This window comes from Ranitomeya imitator, chromosome 4 (assembly GCF_032444005.1).
Source record: "Ranitomeya imitator isolate aRanImi1 chromosome 4, aRanImi1.pri, whole genome shotgun sequence".
Lineage (NCBI taxonomy): Eukaryota > Metazoa > Chordata > Amphibia > Anura > Dendrobatidae > Ranitomeya > Ranitomeya imitator.
In genome coordinates, this window is record NC_091285.1 from 398,193,939 (window position 1) to 398,212,918 (window position 18,980).

At 43.4% G+C, this 18,980-nt stretch overlaps 1 protein-coding gene across 3 annotated transcripts in view; it reads right to left on the minus strand.

The window, feature by feature from the left end:
* Nucleotides 1-18,980, minus strand: part of FBH1 (F-box DNA helicase 1) — a 194,405-nt gene that overhangs the window by 84,036 nt on the left and 91,389 nt on the right. For all 3 annotated transcript variants that reach the window (XM_069765329.1, XM_069765328.1, XM_069765326.1), the window contains one exon: nt 2,903-3,071. In XM_069765329.1, coding sequence (XP_069621430.1) covers nt 2,903-3,071 — 169 coding nt within the window. The remainder of the gene's footprint in view (nt 1-2,902; nt 3,072-18,980) is intronic.

Genomic DNA, 18,980 nt, shown 5'->3' on the forward strand with positions numbered 1-18,980 from the left:
GGCTAGACCTCAAAATAGCAGAGCATCCAAGGTGATTCAGGACTCTCACAGAACTGGAAGTATCTTCCAAGGAAGAATGGATGAAAATCCCTCAAACAAGAATTGAAAGACTCTTGGCTGGTACAGAAAGCGTTTACAAGCTGTGATATTTTCAAAAATGGGTGCTACTAGGTACTAACTATGCAGGGTGTCCAAACTTCTATATATAGTTTAGACCTCCCCTCCAATCCACAGTGCACAAATGAAGGTATTTCAAGACCATTATTTCCATCCCTAAAAGTATTTGGCTAAAAAAAAAAAAATTACTCATAGAGCAAGATTATATATATATATATACACAGTGGGGCAAAAAAGTATTTAGTCAGTCAGCAATAGTGCAAGTTCCACCACTTAAAAAGATGAGAGGCGTCTGTAATTTACATCATAGGTAGACCTCAACTATGGGAGACAAACTGAGAAAAAAAATCCAGAAAATCACATTGTCTGTTTTTTTATCATTTTATTTGCATATTATGGTGGAAATAAGTATTTGGTCAGAAACAAACAATCAAGATTTCTGGCTCTCACAGACCTGTAACTTCTTCTTTAAGAGTCTCCTCTTTCCTCCACTCATTACCTGTAGTAATGGCACCTGTTTAAACTTGTTATCAGTATAAAAAGACACCTGTGCACACCCTCAAACAGTCTGACTCCAAACTCCACTATGGTGAAGACCAAAGAGCTGTCAAAGGACACCAGAAACAAAATTGTAGCCCTGCTCCAGGCTGGGAAGACTGAATCTGCAATAGCCAACCAGCTTGGAGTGAAGAAATCAACAGTGGGAGCAATAATTAGAAAATGGAAGACATACAAGACCACTGATAATCTCCCTCGATCTGGGGCTCCACGCAAAATCCCACCCCGTGGGGTCAGAATGATCACAAGAACGGTGAGCAAAAATCCCAGAACCACGCGGGGGGACCTAGTGAATGAACTGCAGAGAGCTGGGACCAATGTAACAAGGCCTACCATAAGTAACACACTACGCCACCATGGACTCAGATCCTGCAGTGCCAGACGAGTCCCACTGCTTAAGCCAGTACATGTCCGGGCCCGTCTGAAGTTTGCTAGAGAGCATTTGGATGATCCAGAGGAGTTTTGGGAGAATGTCCTATGGTCTGATGAAACCAAACTGGAACTATTTGGTAGAAACACAACTTGTCGTGTTTGGAGGAAAAAGAATACTGAGTTGCATCCATCAAACACCATACCTACTGTAAAGCATGGTGGTGGAAACATCATGCTTTGGGGCTGTTTCTCTGCAAAGGGGCCAGGACGACTGATCCGGGTACATGAAAGAATGAATGGGGCCATGTATCGTGAGATTTTGAGTGCAAACCTCCTTCCATCAGCAAGGGCATTGAAGATGAAACGTGGCTGGGTCTTTCAACATGACAATGATCCAAAGCACACCGCCAGGGCAACGAAGGAGTGGCTTCGTAAGAAGCATTTCAAGGTCCTGGAGTGGCCTAGCCAGTCTCCAGATCTCAACCCTATAGAAAACCTTTGGAGGGAGTTGAAAGTCTGTGTTGCCAAGCGAAAAGCCAAAAACATCACTGCTCTAGAGGAGATCTGCATGGAGGAATGGGCCAACATACCAACAACAGTGTGTGGCAACCTTGTGAAGACTTACAGAAAACGTTTGACCTCTGTCATTGCCAACAAAGGGTATATTACAAAGTATTGAGATGAAATTTTGTTTCTGACCAAATACTTATTTTCCACCATAATATGCAAATAAAATGATAAAAAAAAATCCAGAAAATCACATTGTCTGTTTTTTTTACTCAGTTTGTCTCCCATAGTTGAGGTCTACCTATGATGTAAATTACAAAGTCACAAAGGAATCATGGTAACCTAAAAACATCTAAAGGCTTCTCTCACATTAGCTAATGTTAATGTTCATGATTTCTTGATCAAGAGGATGGTGGACTCATGTGCATAACAGGACTGCAAAGAGAAAGTCACTGCGCTTCAAAATGAACATTGCTTCCCGTCTGCAGTTTGCTAAAGTTCACCTGGACAAGCCAGAAGACTATTAAAGCAATGTTTTGTGGATTGATGGATTTTCACAGATGGGAGGAAGAACGATTTATTGGGATCTATTAAACCTAGCAGCCACTTTAGAGAGAAAAGCTGGGTCAGCTTTTATGACCATCCTATTGTGAAGAAAATTGTGAAAGGCAGGTTTGATTGCAAAAGCGTTCAGTTTGCAAATCCTTCTGGCTGATGTTATAGCCACTATAAAGACAATTTACAGAGTGTGCACTCTTATGGTGGAAGACGAAAGAGGTTCAAATGGATCATGATTGAGGACATTAAGCACCAAATTCAAATTCCAAGTCACCACTTTGGGGCCACCCAGTAGTCTGGATTTAAAGGAAAACTTAATGAACCGAACTATCCAGGGGTAAATCAACAATCTTTCAAACATTTCTACTTCTAAAATGAAGAAGAGAGGGGTGTTATTTAACAAGTTGCCACAATTTTGTAATCATTTCATTGTTTCTATGATATACTGCAATACCTTAGTATTGGAGTAAATCAAACTCATTGTCTCCTATGAAGCCCAGCCTGTGATTGGGGCTTCACACGAGCAGAAGTACCTGCCCCCCGCTGTTGTCAACCCATTGGCATACAAAATGCCAGTCTTGACTAATCAGTCCCCAAAGTGTTTTGTTTAGAATGTTGTACACCATTTTCTTTAATTGAAAGGTAATTTTTAGGCAGAGGACAAAAATATGGGGAAAGTAGTACTTAAATGTAACGTAAGGGAAAGCTATTCTATTAACGTAAGAAAAAAAAAAATTATGGTTACTTTTGAAAACTATTGGTAGCAGCAAAAACTACATAAGAAACGTACAGTTTTCCTGTTTGTTGATACGCCAATGAGTGGAAAGTCTTGCATACAACATTCTTGGGAAAAACTTGCACAGCATGATTTGCAATGGATTTGTTGAATGTTGCATACAAAAAGCGCAGGTGAGGTCTGCTCTCTGCATACTTTATAAGTGTTGAAGTTTTCCCAGTACCTGTAAAAATAATATAAAACAATATTATATAGACATAAAATTAAGGTTTTGTGCACAGTTCGGAAATAGATTTTCTAGTCGGTCCACACTTCATCAACCTTGCAAATTCAATGACAAATACAATTTTAACCAAACTGGACAAATGTCCACTCCTGGGGCTACACATGGACAATTATTTTTCAACTCTTGATAATCATCAGTTTCCTAACCATTAGAAAGTATTGGTAAACTGATTCTTAAGATATGCAAGGTGGCATGTCCGCTTTACAAGTATGTTTTTTTTTACCTGATTTCAAAGTCGCTATTTGACAGAGGCACTGGAACATAAAAAAATGTTCAGGGGGAACAGCAGCATTTAGACCAGTTCTAAAAGTTACGTATTTATGGAACACAGTAGTGACATGTCCTGTTGAAGGCTCGACTCAAATGGTTTCATTTGCACCAGCAAATTTGCAAAATATAGGAGGCTAGTGTACTTTGAAAATCCATTTCAGAATAGATATATAATTATTAAACACAAAGTAAAATGCTAATTTTAGTATTAGACAGGGAAACCATAGTTTCATGATTATACAATGATTGTGACTTGGATATTCCCAATAAGTACACCAAACTCCTAAGGCCTATTTAAAGGGAACCTGAGAGCTTATCTGTGCTCCCCAAACCACAGGCAGTATTAGGCTATATTCACACTTAGCGGTTTTTACCGCGGAACCGCCGCGATTTTGATGCTGCGGGTCCGCAGCAGTTTCCATAGCGTTTACAGTAACATGTAAACCCTATGGAAACCGCAAACCGCTGTGCACATGCTGCGGGAAAAACCGCGCGGGAACGCAGCGGTTTACAACCCGCAGCATGTCACTTCTTTGTGCAGAATCGCTGCGATTCTGCACCCATAGGAATACATTGAACCGCTTACTTCCCGCATGGGGCTGTGCCCACGTTGCGGGAAGTAAGCGGATAATGTGCGGGTGGTACCCGGGGTGGAGGAGAGGAGACTCTCCTCCAGGCCCTGGGAACAATATTTGGGGTTAAAAAATAAAAAATCTGGTTATACTCACCCTCTGATGTCCGGAGCTCCTGGGCGCTGCACGCGGCCGTCCGGTCAGAGTTGCTGTGCGACCAGGACCTGCGGTGACGTCGCGGTCACATGACCGTGACGTCACGAAGGGTCCTTCTCCCACAGCATCTTAGGAACCGGACCGCCGGGTGCAGCGCCCAGGAGATCCGGACATCAGAGGGTGAGTATAACCAATTTTTATTATTTTTAACATTACTATTGATGCTGCATATGCAGCATCAATAGTATAGGCGGAAACCCGCAGCGGAAAACGCGGAACAAACCGCGATAAATCTGCAGGGAGAACCGCAGTTGTTTTGCCCTGCAGATTTATCAAATCCGCTGCGGGAGAACCCGCAGGGACCCGACGCAAGGTGTGAACATAGCCTTAATCTGAGAACGCACTCTTACTGCTGCTTTGCTTCATTCTCACCTGGACTACTGCAACTCTCTACTAATCAATCTCCCTCTAATTAAACTCTCCCCTCTCCAAGCCATCCTGAATGGAGCAACCAGGATCATATTTCTATCCCACTGTTACACTGATGCCCCCACCCTGCGCCAGTCATTGCATTTGTTGTCCATCTGCTACAGATGAAATAAACTGAGCACTCTCACCCAGAAAGCTCTTTGCAGTTCTACACCACGCTACATCTCTTTCATCTGTCTTCTATTCTACACGTGCTCTTTGTTCCTCTAAATCAGTGTTTCCCAAACTCCAGTCCTCACGGACCCCACAGGTCATGTTTTCAGGATTTCCTTAGTATTGAGCAAGTAGTGGAAGTATCATCAAGGCATCAGGAATTGTCTCATCTGTGCAACACTATGGAAATCCTGAAAACATGACCCGTGGGGTCCGTGAGGACTGGAGCTTGGGAAACACTGCTCTAAATGAAGACTTCAGACCAACATACTCTAAAATCCAAACCTACTAATCCAGAATTTCTAGTTATAACAGTGGGTGTGGATCCACTGCATAACTGGCAGGGCTTACCCTTGAAGAGCATAACTAAATGGCTACCTAGTTTTCACTAAAGCCTCTGATGGTGAGGTTAGGCTCGGAACATTGGGGTAACCATCAGGTGGCACTGCAGGGCAGTGGCCACACTTGCAGCAGCTTACCAATGGATACAAGGCAATAAGTGCATAGGCGCGACCATGAAGTCCAATGTTGGGGCAGGCAGCACAGATTCAGAACACATAGCTTGCGTCAGGAGCGGAGAGGTCAGACAAAACGAGAGAACTAGCCAGGTCGGTAACAGGAAAGTCAGAACAAAATAACACCTTGACAGAGCTCAAGAGCATATGGCAACTAGGCACTAAGCTCAGGCAAGGTGTGGAGTGAGGAGCTGCCTAATATACCACCTGATGACAGGGTGTAGGAGAGGGAAGCAGAACTGTGAAAGACACAAATTATAAATTCTTGAAGAATGTGACCGCACCAGGTGGAGACTCAGCAATAGGAGGGAATAGTAGCAGTGCTGGAAGTGTCTGCAAGAGGTAACCCAACAAGACTGACAGACCCTGGGAGTCAGAGGGTAAAAGGAGTTAGTGGATAATCTCCTCATTGCCGACAAAATTAAGACATATATATGTTTTTTCCTGAAGTAGTAACTTTGTACTTCAAAACAAGTTAAAATAAACCATCATCTTCCTTTACTACACTGGGATATAGGTCTTAATCTTGTCGGAAGCGCGGAAACTATCCACTAACTCCTTTTACCTTCTGATGGTCACCAGCTGACCCCTGGATCCGCTGTAGCCGACTTCACATTATATGCTGTTTTCTACAGATTAGCCAGGCGAGTTTAATCTGAGCATAAAGCTCACTATTTCACGGATAAGACCCTATTTGCACCCATCTCTCCTACAGCTTTCTTGGTTTAGACCCTGGGAGTGGAAGAGCGATGTACGCGGTGAGTAAGGCGGCGTTTACAAGCCGTGCGACACTTCTCTTTTGCTGTGCCGGTTTTCTGGAATGACCTGGACCATCAGGTTAATTCGCAGAATCCATGGTTTTAAGCGTGACCCAAAAAAATATTTCTTTAAACTGGCCTACCACCTCACTAATCTAACTATGGTAACTATTCCCTGTTCTTATTTCCATGTACTCAATGGCACTTTGTATCTGTACTTGTACAGATCCTGGCTGGTGACCCGTTCATGCAGCGTTATTCGAACGCGCAGGCTATTTATTATATTGATGGCTGCTCCTTACACCACCAGGACTTTTTTTTTTACATTTTGTGTCAAACCTTTTTCCTAAGATTGTAAGCTCTTGAGAACAAGGCACTCACTCCTCTTGGAATGTGTTGAATTATGTGTTACTCTGAATGTAGCGCGGTAATTTGCTTTTTTGCACTGCATGCTGTGGCGGCACTGTCGGTCGAAGAGAGGGGAGAGTGGGTGTGGCTTACAGTGGCTGATGGGAGATTTGTATTCCTCTGCCTTTCAGTTGCCATCATGCAGTGGACACGTGAGGAGAGGTCATTTTGTGTTGAAGCGTATTTTTCAAATGCCCACTCGATCATTGCAGTGCAGCGTGCTTTTCGTTTACAATTCGCTGTTCCTCCACGCGGACGTGTTCCTGGACGGCAATCAATTGTAAATTGGGTGAATGCATTCAGAACAGCAGGGAATGTGTCATGTGTACGAAGGGGACCTGAGAGAAGGATTACAACACCACAAAACATCGAGAGAGTTAGAGCAGCAGTACTGCAATCTCCGAAACGCTCTGCTCGGAAGCAATCATTTGCTCTTGGCATTTCAAGACGTTCTCTCCACCGGATTCTTCATGATGAACTGAATTTTCACCCGTATAAAATGTGCGTGGTCCAACATTTGTCAGCATGGGACTATTTGACACGGCGGACCTCTTGTGAAGACATGTTAGCAACGATACCCCGTGACGCAATTGTGTTTTTTTCTGATGAGGCACATTTTCACCTCAGTGGGTGTGTAAACAAACAAAATATGCGTTACTGGAGTGAAACAAACCCCAGAGAAGTTCACGAGAGACCTCTGCATTCGGACCGCGTCACTGTGTGGTGCGCCATATCACGAGTAGGCATCATTGGTCCTTACTTTTTTCAGGATAATGGTCGTGCCATAACTGTCAACTCCGAACGGTACTTGTCTATGATACAGGATTATTTTCAGCCGGCTCTTGAGGCAATGGAACTAGAGGATACATGGTTCCAACAGGATGGTGCCACTGCACACACAGCGAGGGTTACCATGAATTGTTTGAGGCAAATGTTTCCTGGACGGCTTATCTCTTTGAGGGGAGGTGTGAACTGGCCAGCACGCTCACCAGATTTAGCCCCATGCGATTTTATCCTTTGGGGTTACCTGAAGTCTAAGGTGTATATCAACCGTCCCAACACCTTGGAAGACCTAAGGAACAATATTGAAGCTGAAACTGGCAGAATACCAGTGGACATGCTTGTTAGAGTTCATGAAAACTTCAGAAAACGTATGCAGCAGTGTGTGGATAGCGAAGGTCGACATTTGCCAGATACACTATTTAAAACCATGTAATTTAAAAATTCCATTACTGTTCAGTATAATTAAAATATAAAATACATTTTTCTAATGATCATAATTTTTTTATTTCATTCCCAAATCAGCAAATTACCGCGCTCCACCCTGTATTTGCTCATGTCTCCCCTGGATTGTAAAGAGCTGTGAAATATGTTGACACTATAGAAATAAAAGTTACTATTAGTGTGGTACAAAGGAGGATCTAGCGAGGACCGTAGATTACGTGTAGGAAGCTATAGGGAGAATAGGTTGGAGCCGTATGGGGAATACAGCCTTGTAAGTAATTTTTAATATTTTAAACGGAAATGTCTGAATTTGGAAGCCAGTGTAGGGACTGGAAGAGGTTGATTAATCAGGCTGCAGAGTTAACACATTGGCCGCTGCCCACTTTTATATCAGTAGCCTCGTTTATTTCTTTCACCGGTGCCTATTGATATATATGTACCCAAATGAATCAAAATTATACAGTATTATATGAACAATATTAGCGTCCTAGGGACTTTCCATTAGTGCCTCGATAATGACGTCAGCGGTCAGTGTGTTAAGAATGGATTGCAAAGGTGCAAGAGTGTTGGATGGGAGGCCACCAGGGAGGATGATTTAGTCAAGGAAAGAGATGATGAGGGCATATACCAACATCTTTTGATGATTTGGGGTTGAGAAAATAGACTCTTGAAATGTGTTCTTGAGTTTGAGATGGTACAAGATGATAAAGAGTTTGGATTTTGGATCTGTGGTTTGAAGGACTGCAGAGTGAAGGGTTAACCCAAGGCAAGGGACTTGTGAGACAGAGAAAAGTATGATTCAATTTATTATGTTAGATGGTTGTGTTCTGGGAGTTGCAGGAGATGGATGAAAGAATTTAAGAAAAGTGAATTTTAGAAGGTGACATGAGAAGAAGGTGGATAAAGCAGATAAACACTATGGGACCCTGGACAGCAGAGAGATAAATTTGAGTGCCATCAGCATATAAGTAGTGCTGAAAACCATGGGACTTTAAGAGTTGTCACATGCCAAAGGTATAAATGGAGAAGAGTCGGGATCCCAAGATAGAACCTTGAGGGACACCAACAGATATATGGCAGGCTGGGTGTGGTAGTGTGGGAATAGGAGATGCTAAATATGTGGTTAGTGAGGCATGACGATATCATATCAAACTGCGCCACTGGCCGTGCTTACACTGGAGGATCGTGACTACGTGGTCTTCCATAGAGCCTCCGATGGTGATGGGCTTGGGTGGTTAGGGTAGTCAGCAGGTGCCACTCCAGGACAATCCCCAGACCTGCAGCAGCTGACCTATGGGTCAAGGCAGAAATGCGAAGCACAGAGGGCGAAGACAGACGTAGTCAGAATGTCCGAGGATGGGGCAGGCACCACGGGATCAAAATATGAAGCTGGCATCAGGAGCAATGATGTCAGACAAAACTAGTAAATAAGCTGGGTCCATAACAGGAGGGTCAAAACAAACATGCACCTTGACAGCAGCCTAATATATCCCCTGCTGGCAGTGGATAGGCCATGGAAGCAAAACTCTGCAGGAATTTAGTCTGTTGTGAGTTTGGCAGCACATCCCTATAGCCAGGTGGAGACTCTTCAGCACAGCAGTGCTTCAAGAGGCAGTTCAGCGAGATGGCATGACACTGGGAAAAGCAGAGTGGTAAAAGCAAATGAGTAGGACGGCGCTAATGCCTGGCATTGCTGAACAGATCTATTTAAAGGGTAACTGTCCTTTCAAATAGTGTTATTTCTCATGAACACACACACTATCTGGCCAGTTTATGACTTATCCTGCATTTTCATTCGTTCTCTCTTTTGCATGCTGTCTGTCTAATTGGTAAACAACTGAGAGGTCGGGCAAGGAGACTAACTGCTATAAGCTCTTCTGTTCACATGGCAGCACACAAGGATGGACTCCTGCTCTTCATTCATTTTTTTGCTTTTTTCATGCTTTCCTGTTGGGTCCGCTGTGATTTTACTATAAGCAGCTGCTGAATTGCCAGCTTTTCAAAGGACATCGGTGTCTGAAATTCGGACAACAATGGCATGGTCCGAGTGCTATGCGATTTTCTTGCACCCATTGACTTACATTGCCAAATGCGACCTGATTTCAGATTACAATCGCAGCATGCTGAAATTTTTTTTCCAGTCCGATCGTGATGAGATCCGAGCTGGAAAAAAATTGCAGATGAAAACACAATGATAGAACAACATTGGTCCAAATGCAATCCGATTTATAATCAGATTGCAGTCGTCCAATTTCATTGCAAGTGAGAATGAGCCCTAACTTGTGTCAGTGCAGCACTGACAGGTTATAAACCATTGAAATGCTCGTGCATTGCAATGGTTTATACCTGCGATAAGGCTGCTGAAAGTGAAAGTCCCATAGAAGGACTTAGTAAAAACAAATAAAAAAATGGTAAAAAAATATCCTTTTTTATCATACTACTGAACAAAAAGGGGAATAAAATGCGATCAAAATAACAAATGTAAATAAAAATGGTATAGCTGAAAATGTCATCTTGTCCTGCAAAACACAAGCCACCATACAGCTCTATTAGTGGAGAAATACTCAAAATAAAGCAATGCAAAAATTATTTTCTCTTTAACCCCTTTACCCCCAAGGGTGGTTTGCACGTTATGACCGGGCCAATTTTACAATTCTGACCACTGTCCCTTTATGAGGTTATAACTCTGGAACGCTTCAACGGATCCCAGTGATTCTGACATCGTTTTCTCGTGACATATTGTACTTCATGATAGTGGTAAAATTTCTTTGATATTACCTGCGTTTATTAGTGAAAAAAACGGAAATTTTGCAATTTTCCAACTTTGAATTTTTATGCAATTAAATCACAGAGATATGTCACACAAAATACTTAATAAATAACATTCCCCACATGTCTACTTTACATCAGCACAATTTTGGAACCAAAAATTTTTTTTTGTTAGGGAGTTATGAGGGTTAAAAGTTGACGAGCAATTTCTCATTTTTACAACACCATTTTTTTTTTTAGGGACCACATCTCATTTGAAGTCATTTTGAGGGGTCTATATGATAGAAAATACCCAAGTGTGACAGCATTCTAAAAACTGCACCCCTCAAGGTGCTCAAAACCATATTCAAGAAGTTTAGTAACCCTTCTGGTGCTTCACAGGAACTTTTGGAATGTTTAAATAAAAATGAACATTTAACTTTTTTTCACAAAAAATTTACTTCAGCTCCAATTTGTTTTATTTTACCAAGGGTAAGAGGAGAAAATGGACCCCAAAAGTTGTTGTACACTTTGTCCTGAGTACACAGATACCCCATATGTGGGGGTAAACCACTGTTTGGGCGCATGGGAGAGCTCGGAAGCGAAGGAGCGCCATTTGACTTTTCAATGCAAAATTGACTGGAATTGAGATGGGACACCATGTTGCGTTTGGAGAGCCACTGATGTGCCTAAACATTGAAACCCCCCACAAGTAACACCATTTTGGAAAGTAGACCCCCTAAGGAACTTATCTAGAGGTGTGGTGAGCACTTTGACCCACCAAGTGCTTCACAGAAGTTTATAATGCAGAACCGTAAAAATAAAAAATCATATTTTTTCACAAAAATTATGTTTTCGCCCCCAATTTTTTATTTTCCCAAGATTAAGAGAAGAAGTTGGACCCCAAAAGTTGTTGTACAATTTGTCCTGAGTACACTGATACCCCATATGTGGGGGGGAACCACTGTTTGAGTGCATGGTAGGGCTCGGAAGGGAAGGAGCGCCATTTGGAATGCAGACTTAGATGGAATGGTCTGCAGGCGTCACATTGCGTTTGCAGAGCCCCTAATGTACCTAAACAGTAGAAACCCCCCACAAGTGACCCCATATTGGAAACTAGACCCCCCAAGGAACTTATCTAGATGTGTTGTGAGAACTTTGAACCCCCAAGTGTTTCACTACAGTTTATAACGCAGAGCCGTGAAAATAAAAAAATCTTTTTTTCCCACAAAAATTCTTTTTTAGCCCCCAGTTTTGTATTTTCCCAAGGGTAACAGGAGAAATTGGACCCCAATAGTTGTTGTCCTATTTGTCCTGCGTATGCCGATACCCCATATGTTGGGGTAAACCCCTGTTTGGGCACACGGGAGAGCTCAGAAGAGAAGGCGCACTGTTTTACTTTTTCAACGCAGAATTGGCTGGAATTGAGATCGGACACCATGTCGCGTTTGGTGAGCCCCTGATGTGCCTAAACAGTGGAAACCCCCCAATTATAACTGAAACCCTAATCCAAACACACCCCTAACCCTAATCCCAACCGTAAATGTAATCTAAACTCTAACCGTAACTTTAGCCCCAACCCTAACCCTAACTTTAGCCTCAACCCTAACTGTAGCCTTAACCCTAGCCCGAACACTAGCCCTAACCCTAGCCCTAACCTTAGCCCTAACCCTAACGGGAAAATGGAAATAAATACATTTTTTAAATTTTTCCCTAACTAAGGGAGTGATGAAGGGGGATTTGATTTACTTTTATAGTGGATTTTTAGCAGATTTTTAGGATTGGCAGCCGTCACACACTGAAAGACGCTTTTTATTGCAAAAAATATTTTTTTCGTTACCACATTTTGAGAGCTATAATTTTTCCATATTTTGGTCCACAGAGTCATATGAGGTCTTGTTTTTTGCGGGACGAGCTTACGTTTTTTACTGGTAACATTTTTGGGCACGTGACATTTTTTGATCGCTTTTTATTCCAATTTTTGTGAGGCAGAATGACCAAAAACCAGCTATTCATGAATTTCTTTGGGGGAGGTGTTTATACCGTTCCGCTTTTGGTAAAATTGGTGAAGCAGTTTTATTCTTCGGGTCAGTACAATTACAGCGATACCGCATTTATATCTTTTTTTATGTTTTGGCTCTTTTATACGATAAAAACTATTTTATAGAAAAAATAATTATTTTTGCATCGCGTTATTCTGAGGACTATAACTTTTTTATTTTTTTGCTGATGCTGTATGGCGGCTCGTTTTTTGCGGGACAAGATGACGTTTTAAGCGGTACCATTGATATTTATATCTGTCTTTTTGATCGCGTGTTATTCCACTTTTTGTTCGGTGGTATGATAAAGCGTTTTTTGCCTCGTTTTTTTTTTCTTTTTTTCTTACGGTGTTTACTGAAGGGGTTAACTAGTGGGCCAGTTATATAGGTCGGGTCGTTACGGACGCGGCAATACTAAATATGTGTACTTTTATTGTCTTTTTTTTAAATTTAGATAAAGAAATGTATTTATGGGAATAATTTTTTTTTTCTCCATTATTTAGGAATTTTTTTTATTTATTTTTTTACACATTTGGAAAGTTTTTTTTTTTTTTACTTTTTTTACTTTGTCCCGGGGGGGGGGGGGGAAGACATCACAGATCGGTGATCTGCCAGTTTGCACAGCACTCTGTCAGATCACCGATCTGTCTCAGAGCACTGCAGCCTTACCAAGCGCCTGCTCTGAGCAGGCACTTGGTAAGCCACCTCCTTCCCTGCAGGACCCGGATGCCGCGGCCATATTGGATCCGGGCCTGCTGCAGGGAGGGAGGTTGGAGACCCTCGCAGCAACTTGATCACCGCGATCATGTTTGATCGCGGTGTGCCGGGGGTTAAGGTGCCGGGGGCGGTCCGTGACCGCTCCTGGCACATAGTGCCGGATGTCAGCTGCGATAGGCAGCTGACATCCGGCCACGATCGGCCGCGCTCCCCCCGTGAATGTGGCCGATCGCGTATGACGTACTATCCCGTCGGTGGTCATACGGGCCCACCCCACTTCGACGGGATAGTACTTCATATGGCAGAAAGGGGTTAAAGAGAACCTGTCACTCCCCTCAGAGGGTTTGTAACTAAAATAGCCACCTTGTGCAGCACAAATGCTGCATTCTGAAAAGGTGGCTCTTTTAGTTATGATGCCTGCACACGCTGAAATAATCACTTATAAAATGTGCTCCCTCTTACCCTGAAATGTTCCCAGAGGCAGGTCTTTCCTTGCTAATCAGACTCAGTACAGCCGTCACTCCGGGCCTGTGCGCACCGGGCGCCGCCTCCTCAGCGCTGTTTTCAAATGAGCAGGCACCTGCATTCTCTTTTCTCATGCCTTGGGCAGGCGCAGTGAGCGCTGCCCGTCCTCTGTCCTCATTTGCAGTCTAGCTGACTGCGCCTGTGCGGCCGCCCTGCCAGACATTCTGCCCCGCAGTGTCTTCTGATTTATTCATGATTTATTCGTGCATGCCCAGGAATCCCAGCCCCGCAATGTGAATAAATCAGATGACACTGCCCCCTAGCTTACATAATGAATGTTATATATACATACTAAAATATAAAAAACGGTCATGGCACCTGCGATGCAGCATAATTGCATGTGTAATGTGCATATTATTATTATGGTTGAGGTGAAAAAATCCATTTGAAAAGTAGCAGCTATCTGTGTATATAGTAGTGATCCGATAGCTGCTACTGCGCATGTGACGCCATCTTGCTAGAGAAGAAAAAAAATCCTCCTCAAAGAGGGTGCTGCCAAACCTGCGTAGTAGCAGCTATTGGATCACCTCTATATACACACCGATAGATGCAACTGCACAGTTGCGGCAGGCACCATTTTCAAATAGATTTTTTTGTAAAAAAAAACAAAACATAATTATATGCACATTACACGTGTGATTATGCTGCAGAGCAGGTGCCATGGCTGGCGCCTGCCTGCAGAAGGTTTTTTTTTTTTTTTACTTTTGTATGTATGTATAATATTCATTATGTTTACTAGGAGGCGGGTCAGTGAGGGATCAGTGACCCGTCAGCAGTCTTCATTATAAATAGCTAATCAGAGCACCCCCCCCCCCCCCCCCCCCCAACAGGCCGCCCCGAAGCACGAGCATATCATTAACTCAAACCTAAGGTAAAGATTAAACAACAACCACAAGATGGATCATCAACCAAGGTATCATTTTAATCAGTATAATGGCGCTGAGCTGACACTGTCTGTAGGTTACTGTGCACAATCCTGCTGACAGGTTCACTTTAATGACTTAGCGAATGCTTGAGCTGAAACCCTTTCCTGTAGACATGGTAAACGATCAGGTAACACTAAATGAAGGTCAACATAAAAAAAACTATATAAATGTGGTATCGCTGTAATCGTACTTACATGAAGAATAAAGCTGCCTTATCAGTTTTACCACACGAGGAACAGCATAAAAAAAACCCCAGAAACTATTCCTGAATTCCTGTTTTTTGTTCATTCTGTATCCCAAAAATTGGAATAGAAAGCAATAAAAAAAAAATGTCTTGTGCCCGAAAATAGTACCAATAAAAACATCAACTCATCACTCAAAAAGTTCCCACTCAGGTCCATCATCTGTTAACAGAACTATTGGAAGCTTCCACATTACTGGTAGTACAAAAGCTCTGGAAAAATGAAAGTGACTCCTCGCACCCTCAAAAGAAATCCAGCTAATTTAGTGCTTCCAAATCCAAATGCCAACCTTCCCTATCGACTCCCAATGTGCCTAAACCACATTTAGTGTCCACATGTTTGGCATTTCTGTAACGGAAAAAGCCCACTTAATTTACGGGTGTGTGTCTTCATAAGCATGAACTGGGCACTACAACGTACTAGTCACTACCACGTACTAGGGGGTGCAATGTACTGGGGACTACAATGGCAGTTTGCAATTGTAACTCAGCAACATCCACAGTTGCTTCTTTCTGGAAAACACCCATGGAGTCAAAATCGTCAGCACACCTGTAGATCAATTCCCAAAGGGGTCCAATTTCCAAAGTGGAGTCATTTGCAGGGGGATTCTACTCTTCTAGCACTTAGATGCTCTGTATATTTAGTCCACAAACTATTCCTGAAAAATCTGCGCTCTAGGATGCAATTAACACTCTGTCCTTTCTGAGTCTCGCTGTGTGGCTAAGCAGTACTGTACAGCCACATATGGAGTATTTTGTCAATCAGCAGAAATTGTGAAACATGACATGAAACACATGAAACATGACATGAGTAAGACTGCCTAGTGCAGTCGAGACGCGTCGACTGGGTCATGTCGACCATGTAAATTTTTCTTTTGTATGCACTATATTTTCTTTTGAAAAAGAAAAAGGAAAATCCAGTCCTGTTGAGCCGGACTCCAATTTTTTCTACTTTCCTTTCCAAGGCAGGTGTCTGAGCCCCAGGTGGATGAGCATAGAGCAACTGGGTGAGCTGGAATCAAGTTTCTATAAAATTCTGTGACACACTTGTGCTGTCAACATTATCACTGCACCCCTTGTGAAAATTGAGTCTAATATAGCATGTTTGTGGGGAAAATTTTTTTTAAAAAATTTCACGACTCAACATTATAAAATTTTGTAAAGCCCCTGAGGGTTCAAGACATCAAGATACATTCCTTGTGGGGTCTAATTTCCAAAATGAGGGCTCACTTGTGAGAAGTTTCCACTTTTTAGGCAGATCAGGGGCTCTTTAAACACTACATGGTGACCGCTAATGATTCCAGCAAATTTTGCAATCAAAAGTCAAATGGCAATTCTTCCCTTCCAAGGCCTGCCATGCACCCAAACAGTAGAATAAATGGGAATGGTTGATATCAACTTCCTGTTTGTGGCACATTAGTATATGGGAGGGGGGAAACTTCTCAAGATGGGTGGTGACCGTGGCGGCCATTTTGAAGTCAGCCATTTTGGATCCAACTTTATTTTTTCCAATGGGAAGAGGGTCATGTGACACAAACTTATTGAGAATTTCACAAGAAAAACAATGGTGGTTTTAACGTAACTTTATTATTTCATGAGTTATTTGCAAATTTATGACCACATAAAATGTGTTGACCATTGTGTTGGATTGTCAATGCAACCGCAACCCTCTTCTCTCACTCTTGACACACTGATAGCCACACTGCAAAAGAAATGCTAGCACAGGCTTCCATTATCCCTTGTTTCAGATGCTGCACATCTCGTATCGTAAGGCAATTGTCTATGCTGTGAACATACGAGATGTGCAGCATCTGAAACAATGGATACTGGAAGCCTGTGCTAGCATTTCGTTTGCAGTGTGGCTATCAGTGTGTCAAGAGTGGGAGAAAAGGGTTTCATTAACAACCCAACACAATGGGCAGCACTTGAACACATTTTATAAGTGGTCATAAACTTGTAAATAACTCATGAAAGTATAAAGTTATGTTAAAACCAAGCACACCATTCTTTTTCTTGTGAAATTCTCAATACGTTTGATGTGTCACATGACCCTCTTCCCATTGGAAAAAATTAAAGTTGGATCCAAAATGGTCGACTTCAAAATGGCAGTCATGGTCACCACCCATCTTGAAAATTTCCCCCTTCCATATACTAATGTGCTACAAACAGGAAGTTCACATTTTATTTAGGTGTATCTATATAACTGGCCCACCCTATACTCCCCTTCCGGTGTCTCTACAGTTTTTCAGCGCCGCTCCGGTTATGTGGCGCCATCTTGTGAACGCAGCTTCTGACTGGCTGGAAGTCAGAAGTTACATCACAAGCTCTCAATTTGAGCAAGTCTATGAGACCTAAAACAAGGCCAGAACAAGGCTCGCCTTAGGCCTCTTTCACACTTCAGTCTTTCGGCGTCAGTCAAAAACCGCCATTTTCGTGAAATGGCGGATCCGCCATTTTTTTTTGGCGGATCCGCTATTTTCCCATTGACTTGCATTAGAGACAGATTGTGGCGGATGGCCGTCCGTTCCATCCGCCATGCGACGGATCCGTCGATATTTGGCGGACGTTGTCTAGACATTGACGGACTTTGTAACGTTTTTTGGCGCCGCCGAAAAGGCGGACCGCGGCGGATCCGTCGTGTCCGCCTTTTTTTAGAATGGGCGCCTATGGGCGACGGATCCGTCGCGATCCGCTTTTTGGCGGATCCGTCTCCTCAATCCGCTTTTTTTGATTGAGCATGCTCCAAAAAGTGGATACTTTGCCCAGACAACCCAAAAACTATATAAAGAGGACAGGTCATTCCCAAATGTACCAGCCAGCAAGACAGACCCTTCAATGCAAGAGAGACCCAGCCAGACCCTGCCAGCAAGACCTTGCCAGCCAGCCAGAGAGGCCCTGCCAGCTAGCCAGAGAGGCCCTGCCAGCCAGAGAGGCCCTGCCAGCCAGAGACACACTGCCAGACCCTGCAAGCAAGACCTTGCCAGCCAGGCCCTGCCAGCCAGCCAGAGAGGCCCTGCCAGCCAGCCAGAGAGGCCGTGCCAGCCAGACCCTGCCTGAGACAGCCATGTGAGTACTGACATCCAGCGTGCGTGTGCGTGTGTGTGTGTGTGTGTGTGTGTGTGTGTGTGTGTGTGTGTGTGTGTGTGTGTGTGTGTGCGCATTTGTGTATGACGTACTGAGTACAGCAAGAGCTTTTAAAACCTGAATCCAACCTGAGGCCTGCCGTCGTCCTGCAACAGCCAGTGCCCTGCTACAGTCCAGATCCACCCCGAGGCCTGCCACTGTGAATATATCAAGCTCCAGCTGGAGGACTGATGGCCGTGTGTGTGTGTATTTTTGTACTGCTGTGTGCTTTTGTATGTATGTGTTCATGTGCCTGCACCTTATTATGCCTTCGTCAATATTACGCCTGTTCATGTGTTATGCTTGCGTTATGACTCTGCTTGCAGGTATGTTTGTGTGCATCTTGTTGGTTGCATGTGCATTTGTCAATGCCATATTGGTTAATGTTGATTTTTGATGTATTTACTAAAGGTACCGTCACACGCTGCAGCGATACCGACAACGATCCGGATCGCTGCAGCGTCGCTGTTTGGTTGCTGGAGAGCTGTCACACAGACAGCTCTCCAGCGACCAACGATGCCGGTAACCAGAGTAAACATCGGGTTACTAACTGCAGAGCCGCGCTTAGTAACCCGATGTTTACCCTGGTTACCAGTGTAAAAGTAAAAAAAAAAAAAAGGTAAATTCCGCTGTCTGTCCCCGTGCTGTGCTTCTCTGCATTGTGAGCGCCAGCCAGCCGTAAAGCAGAGCACAGCGGTGACGTCACCACTCTGCTTTCCGGCCGCTGTGCTTACACAGGGCAGAGAAGCAGAGTGCCGAGGGACAGACAGAAGGTGGCTGTGTGTGTGTGCGTGCGTGCGTGCGTGCGTGTGCCTGCCTGCCCTGTTTATATGTTTTTCATACTATGCTGGTATTTTGAATAGCTGTGGTGTAAAATTTGTTTTGTGTGTGTGTATAAATGATGTGTGATGTGTTCTGCATCTTTGTTGTTTTCCATGATATACTTGTATTTCAAATAAAGAGCAGTGTAGCTCCTACTGTA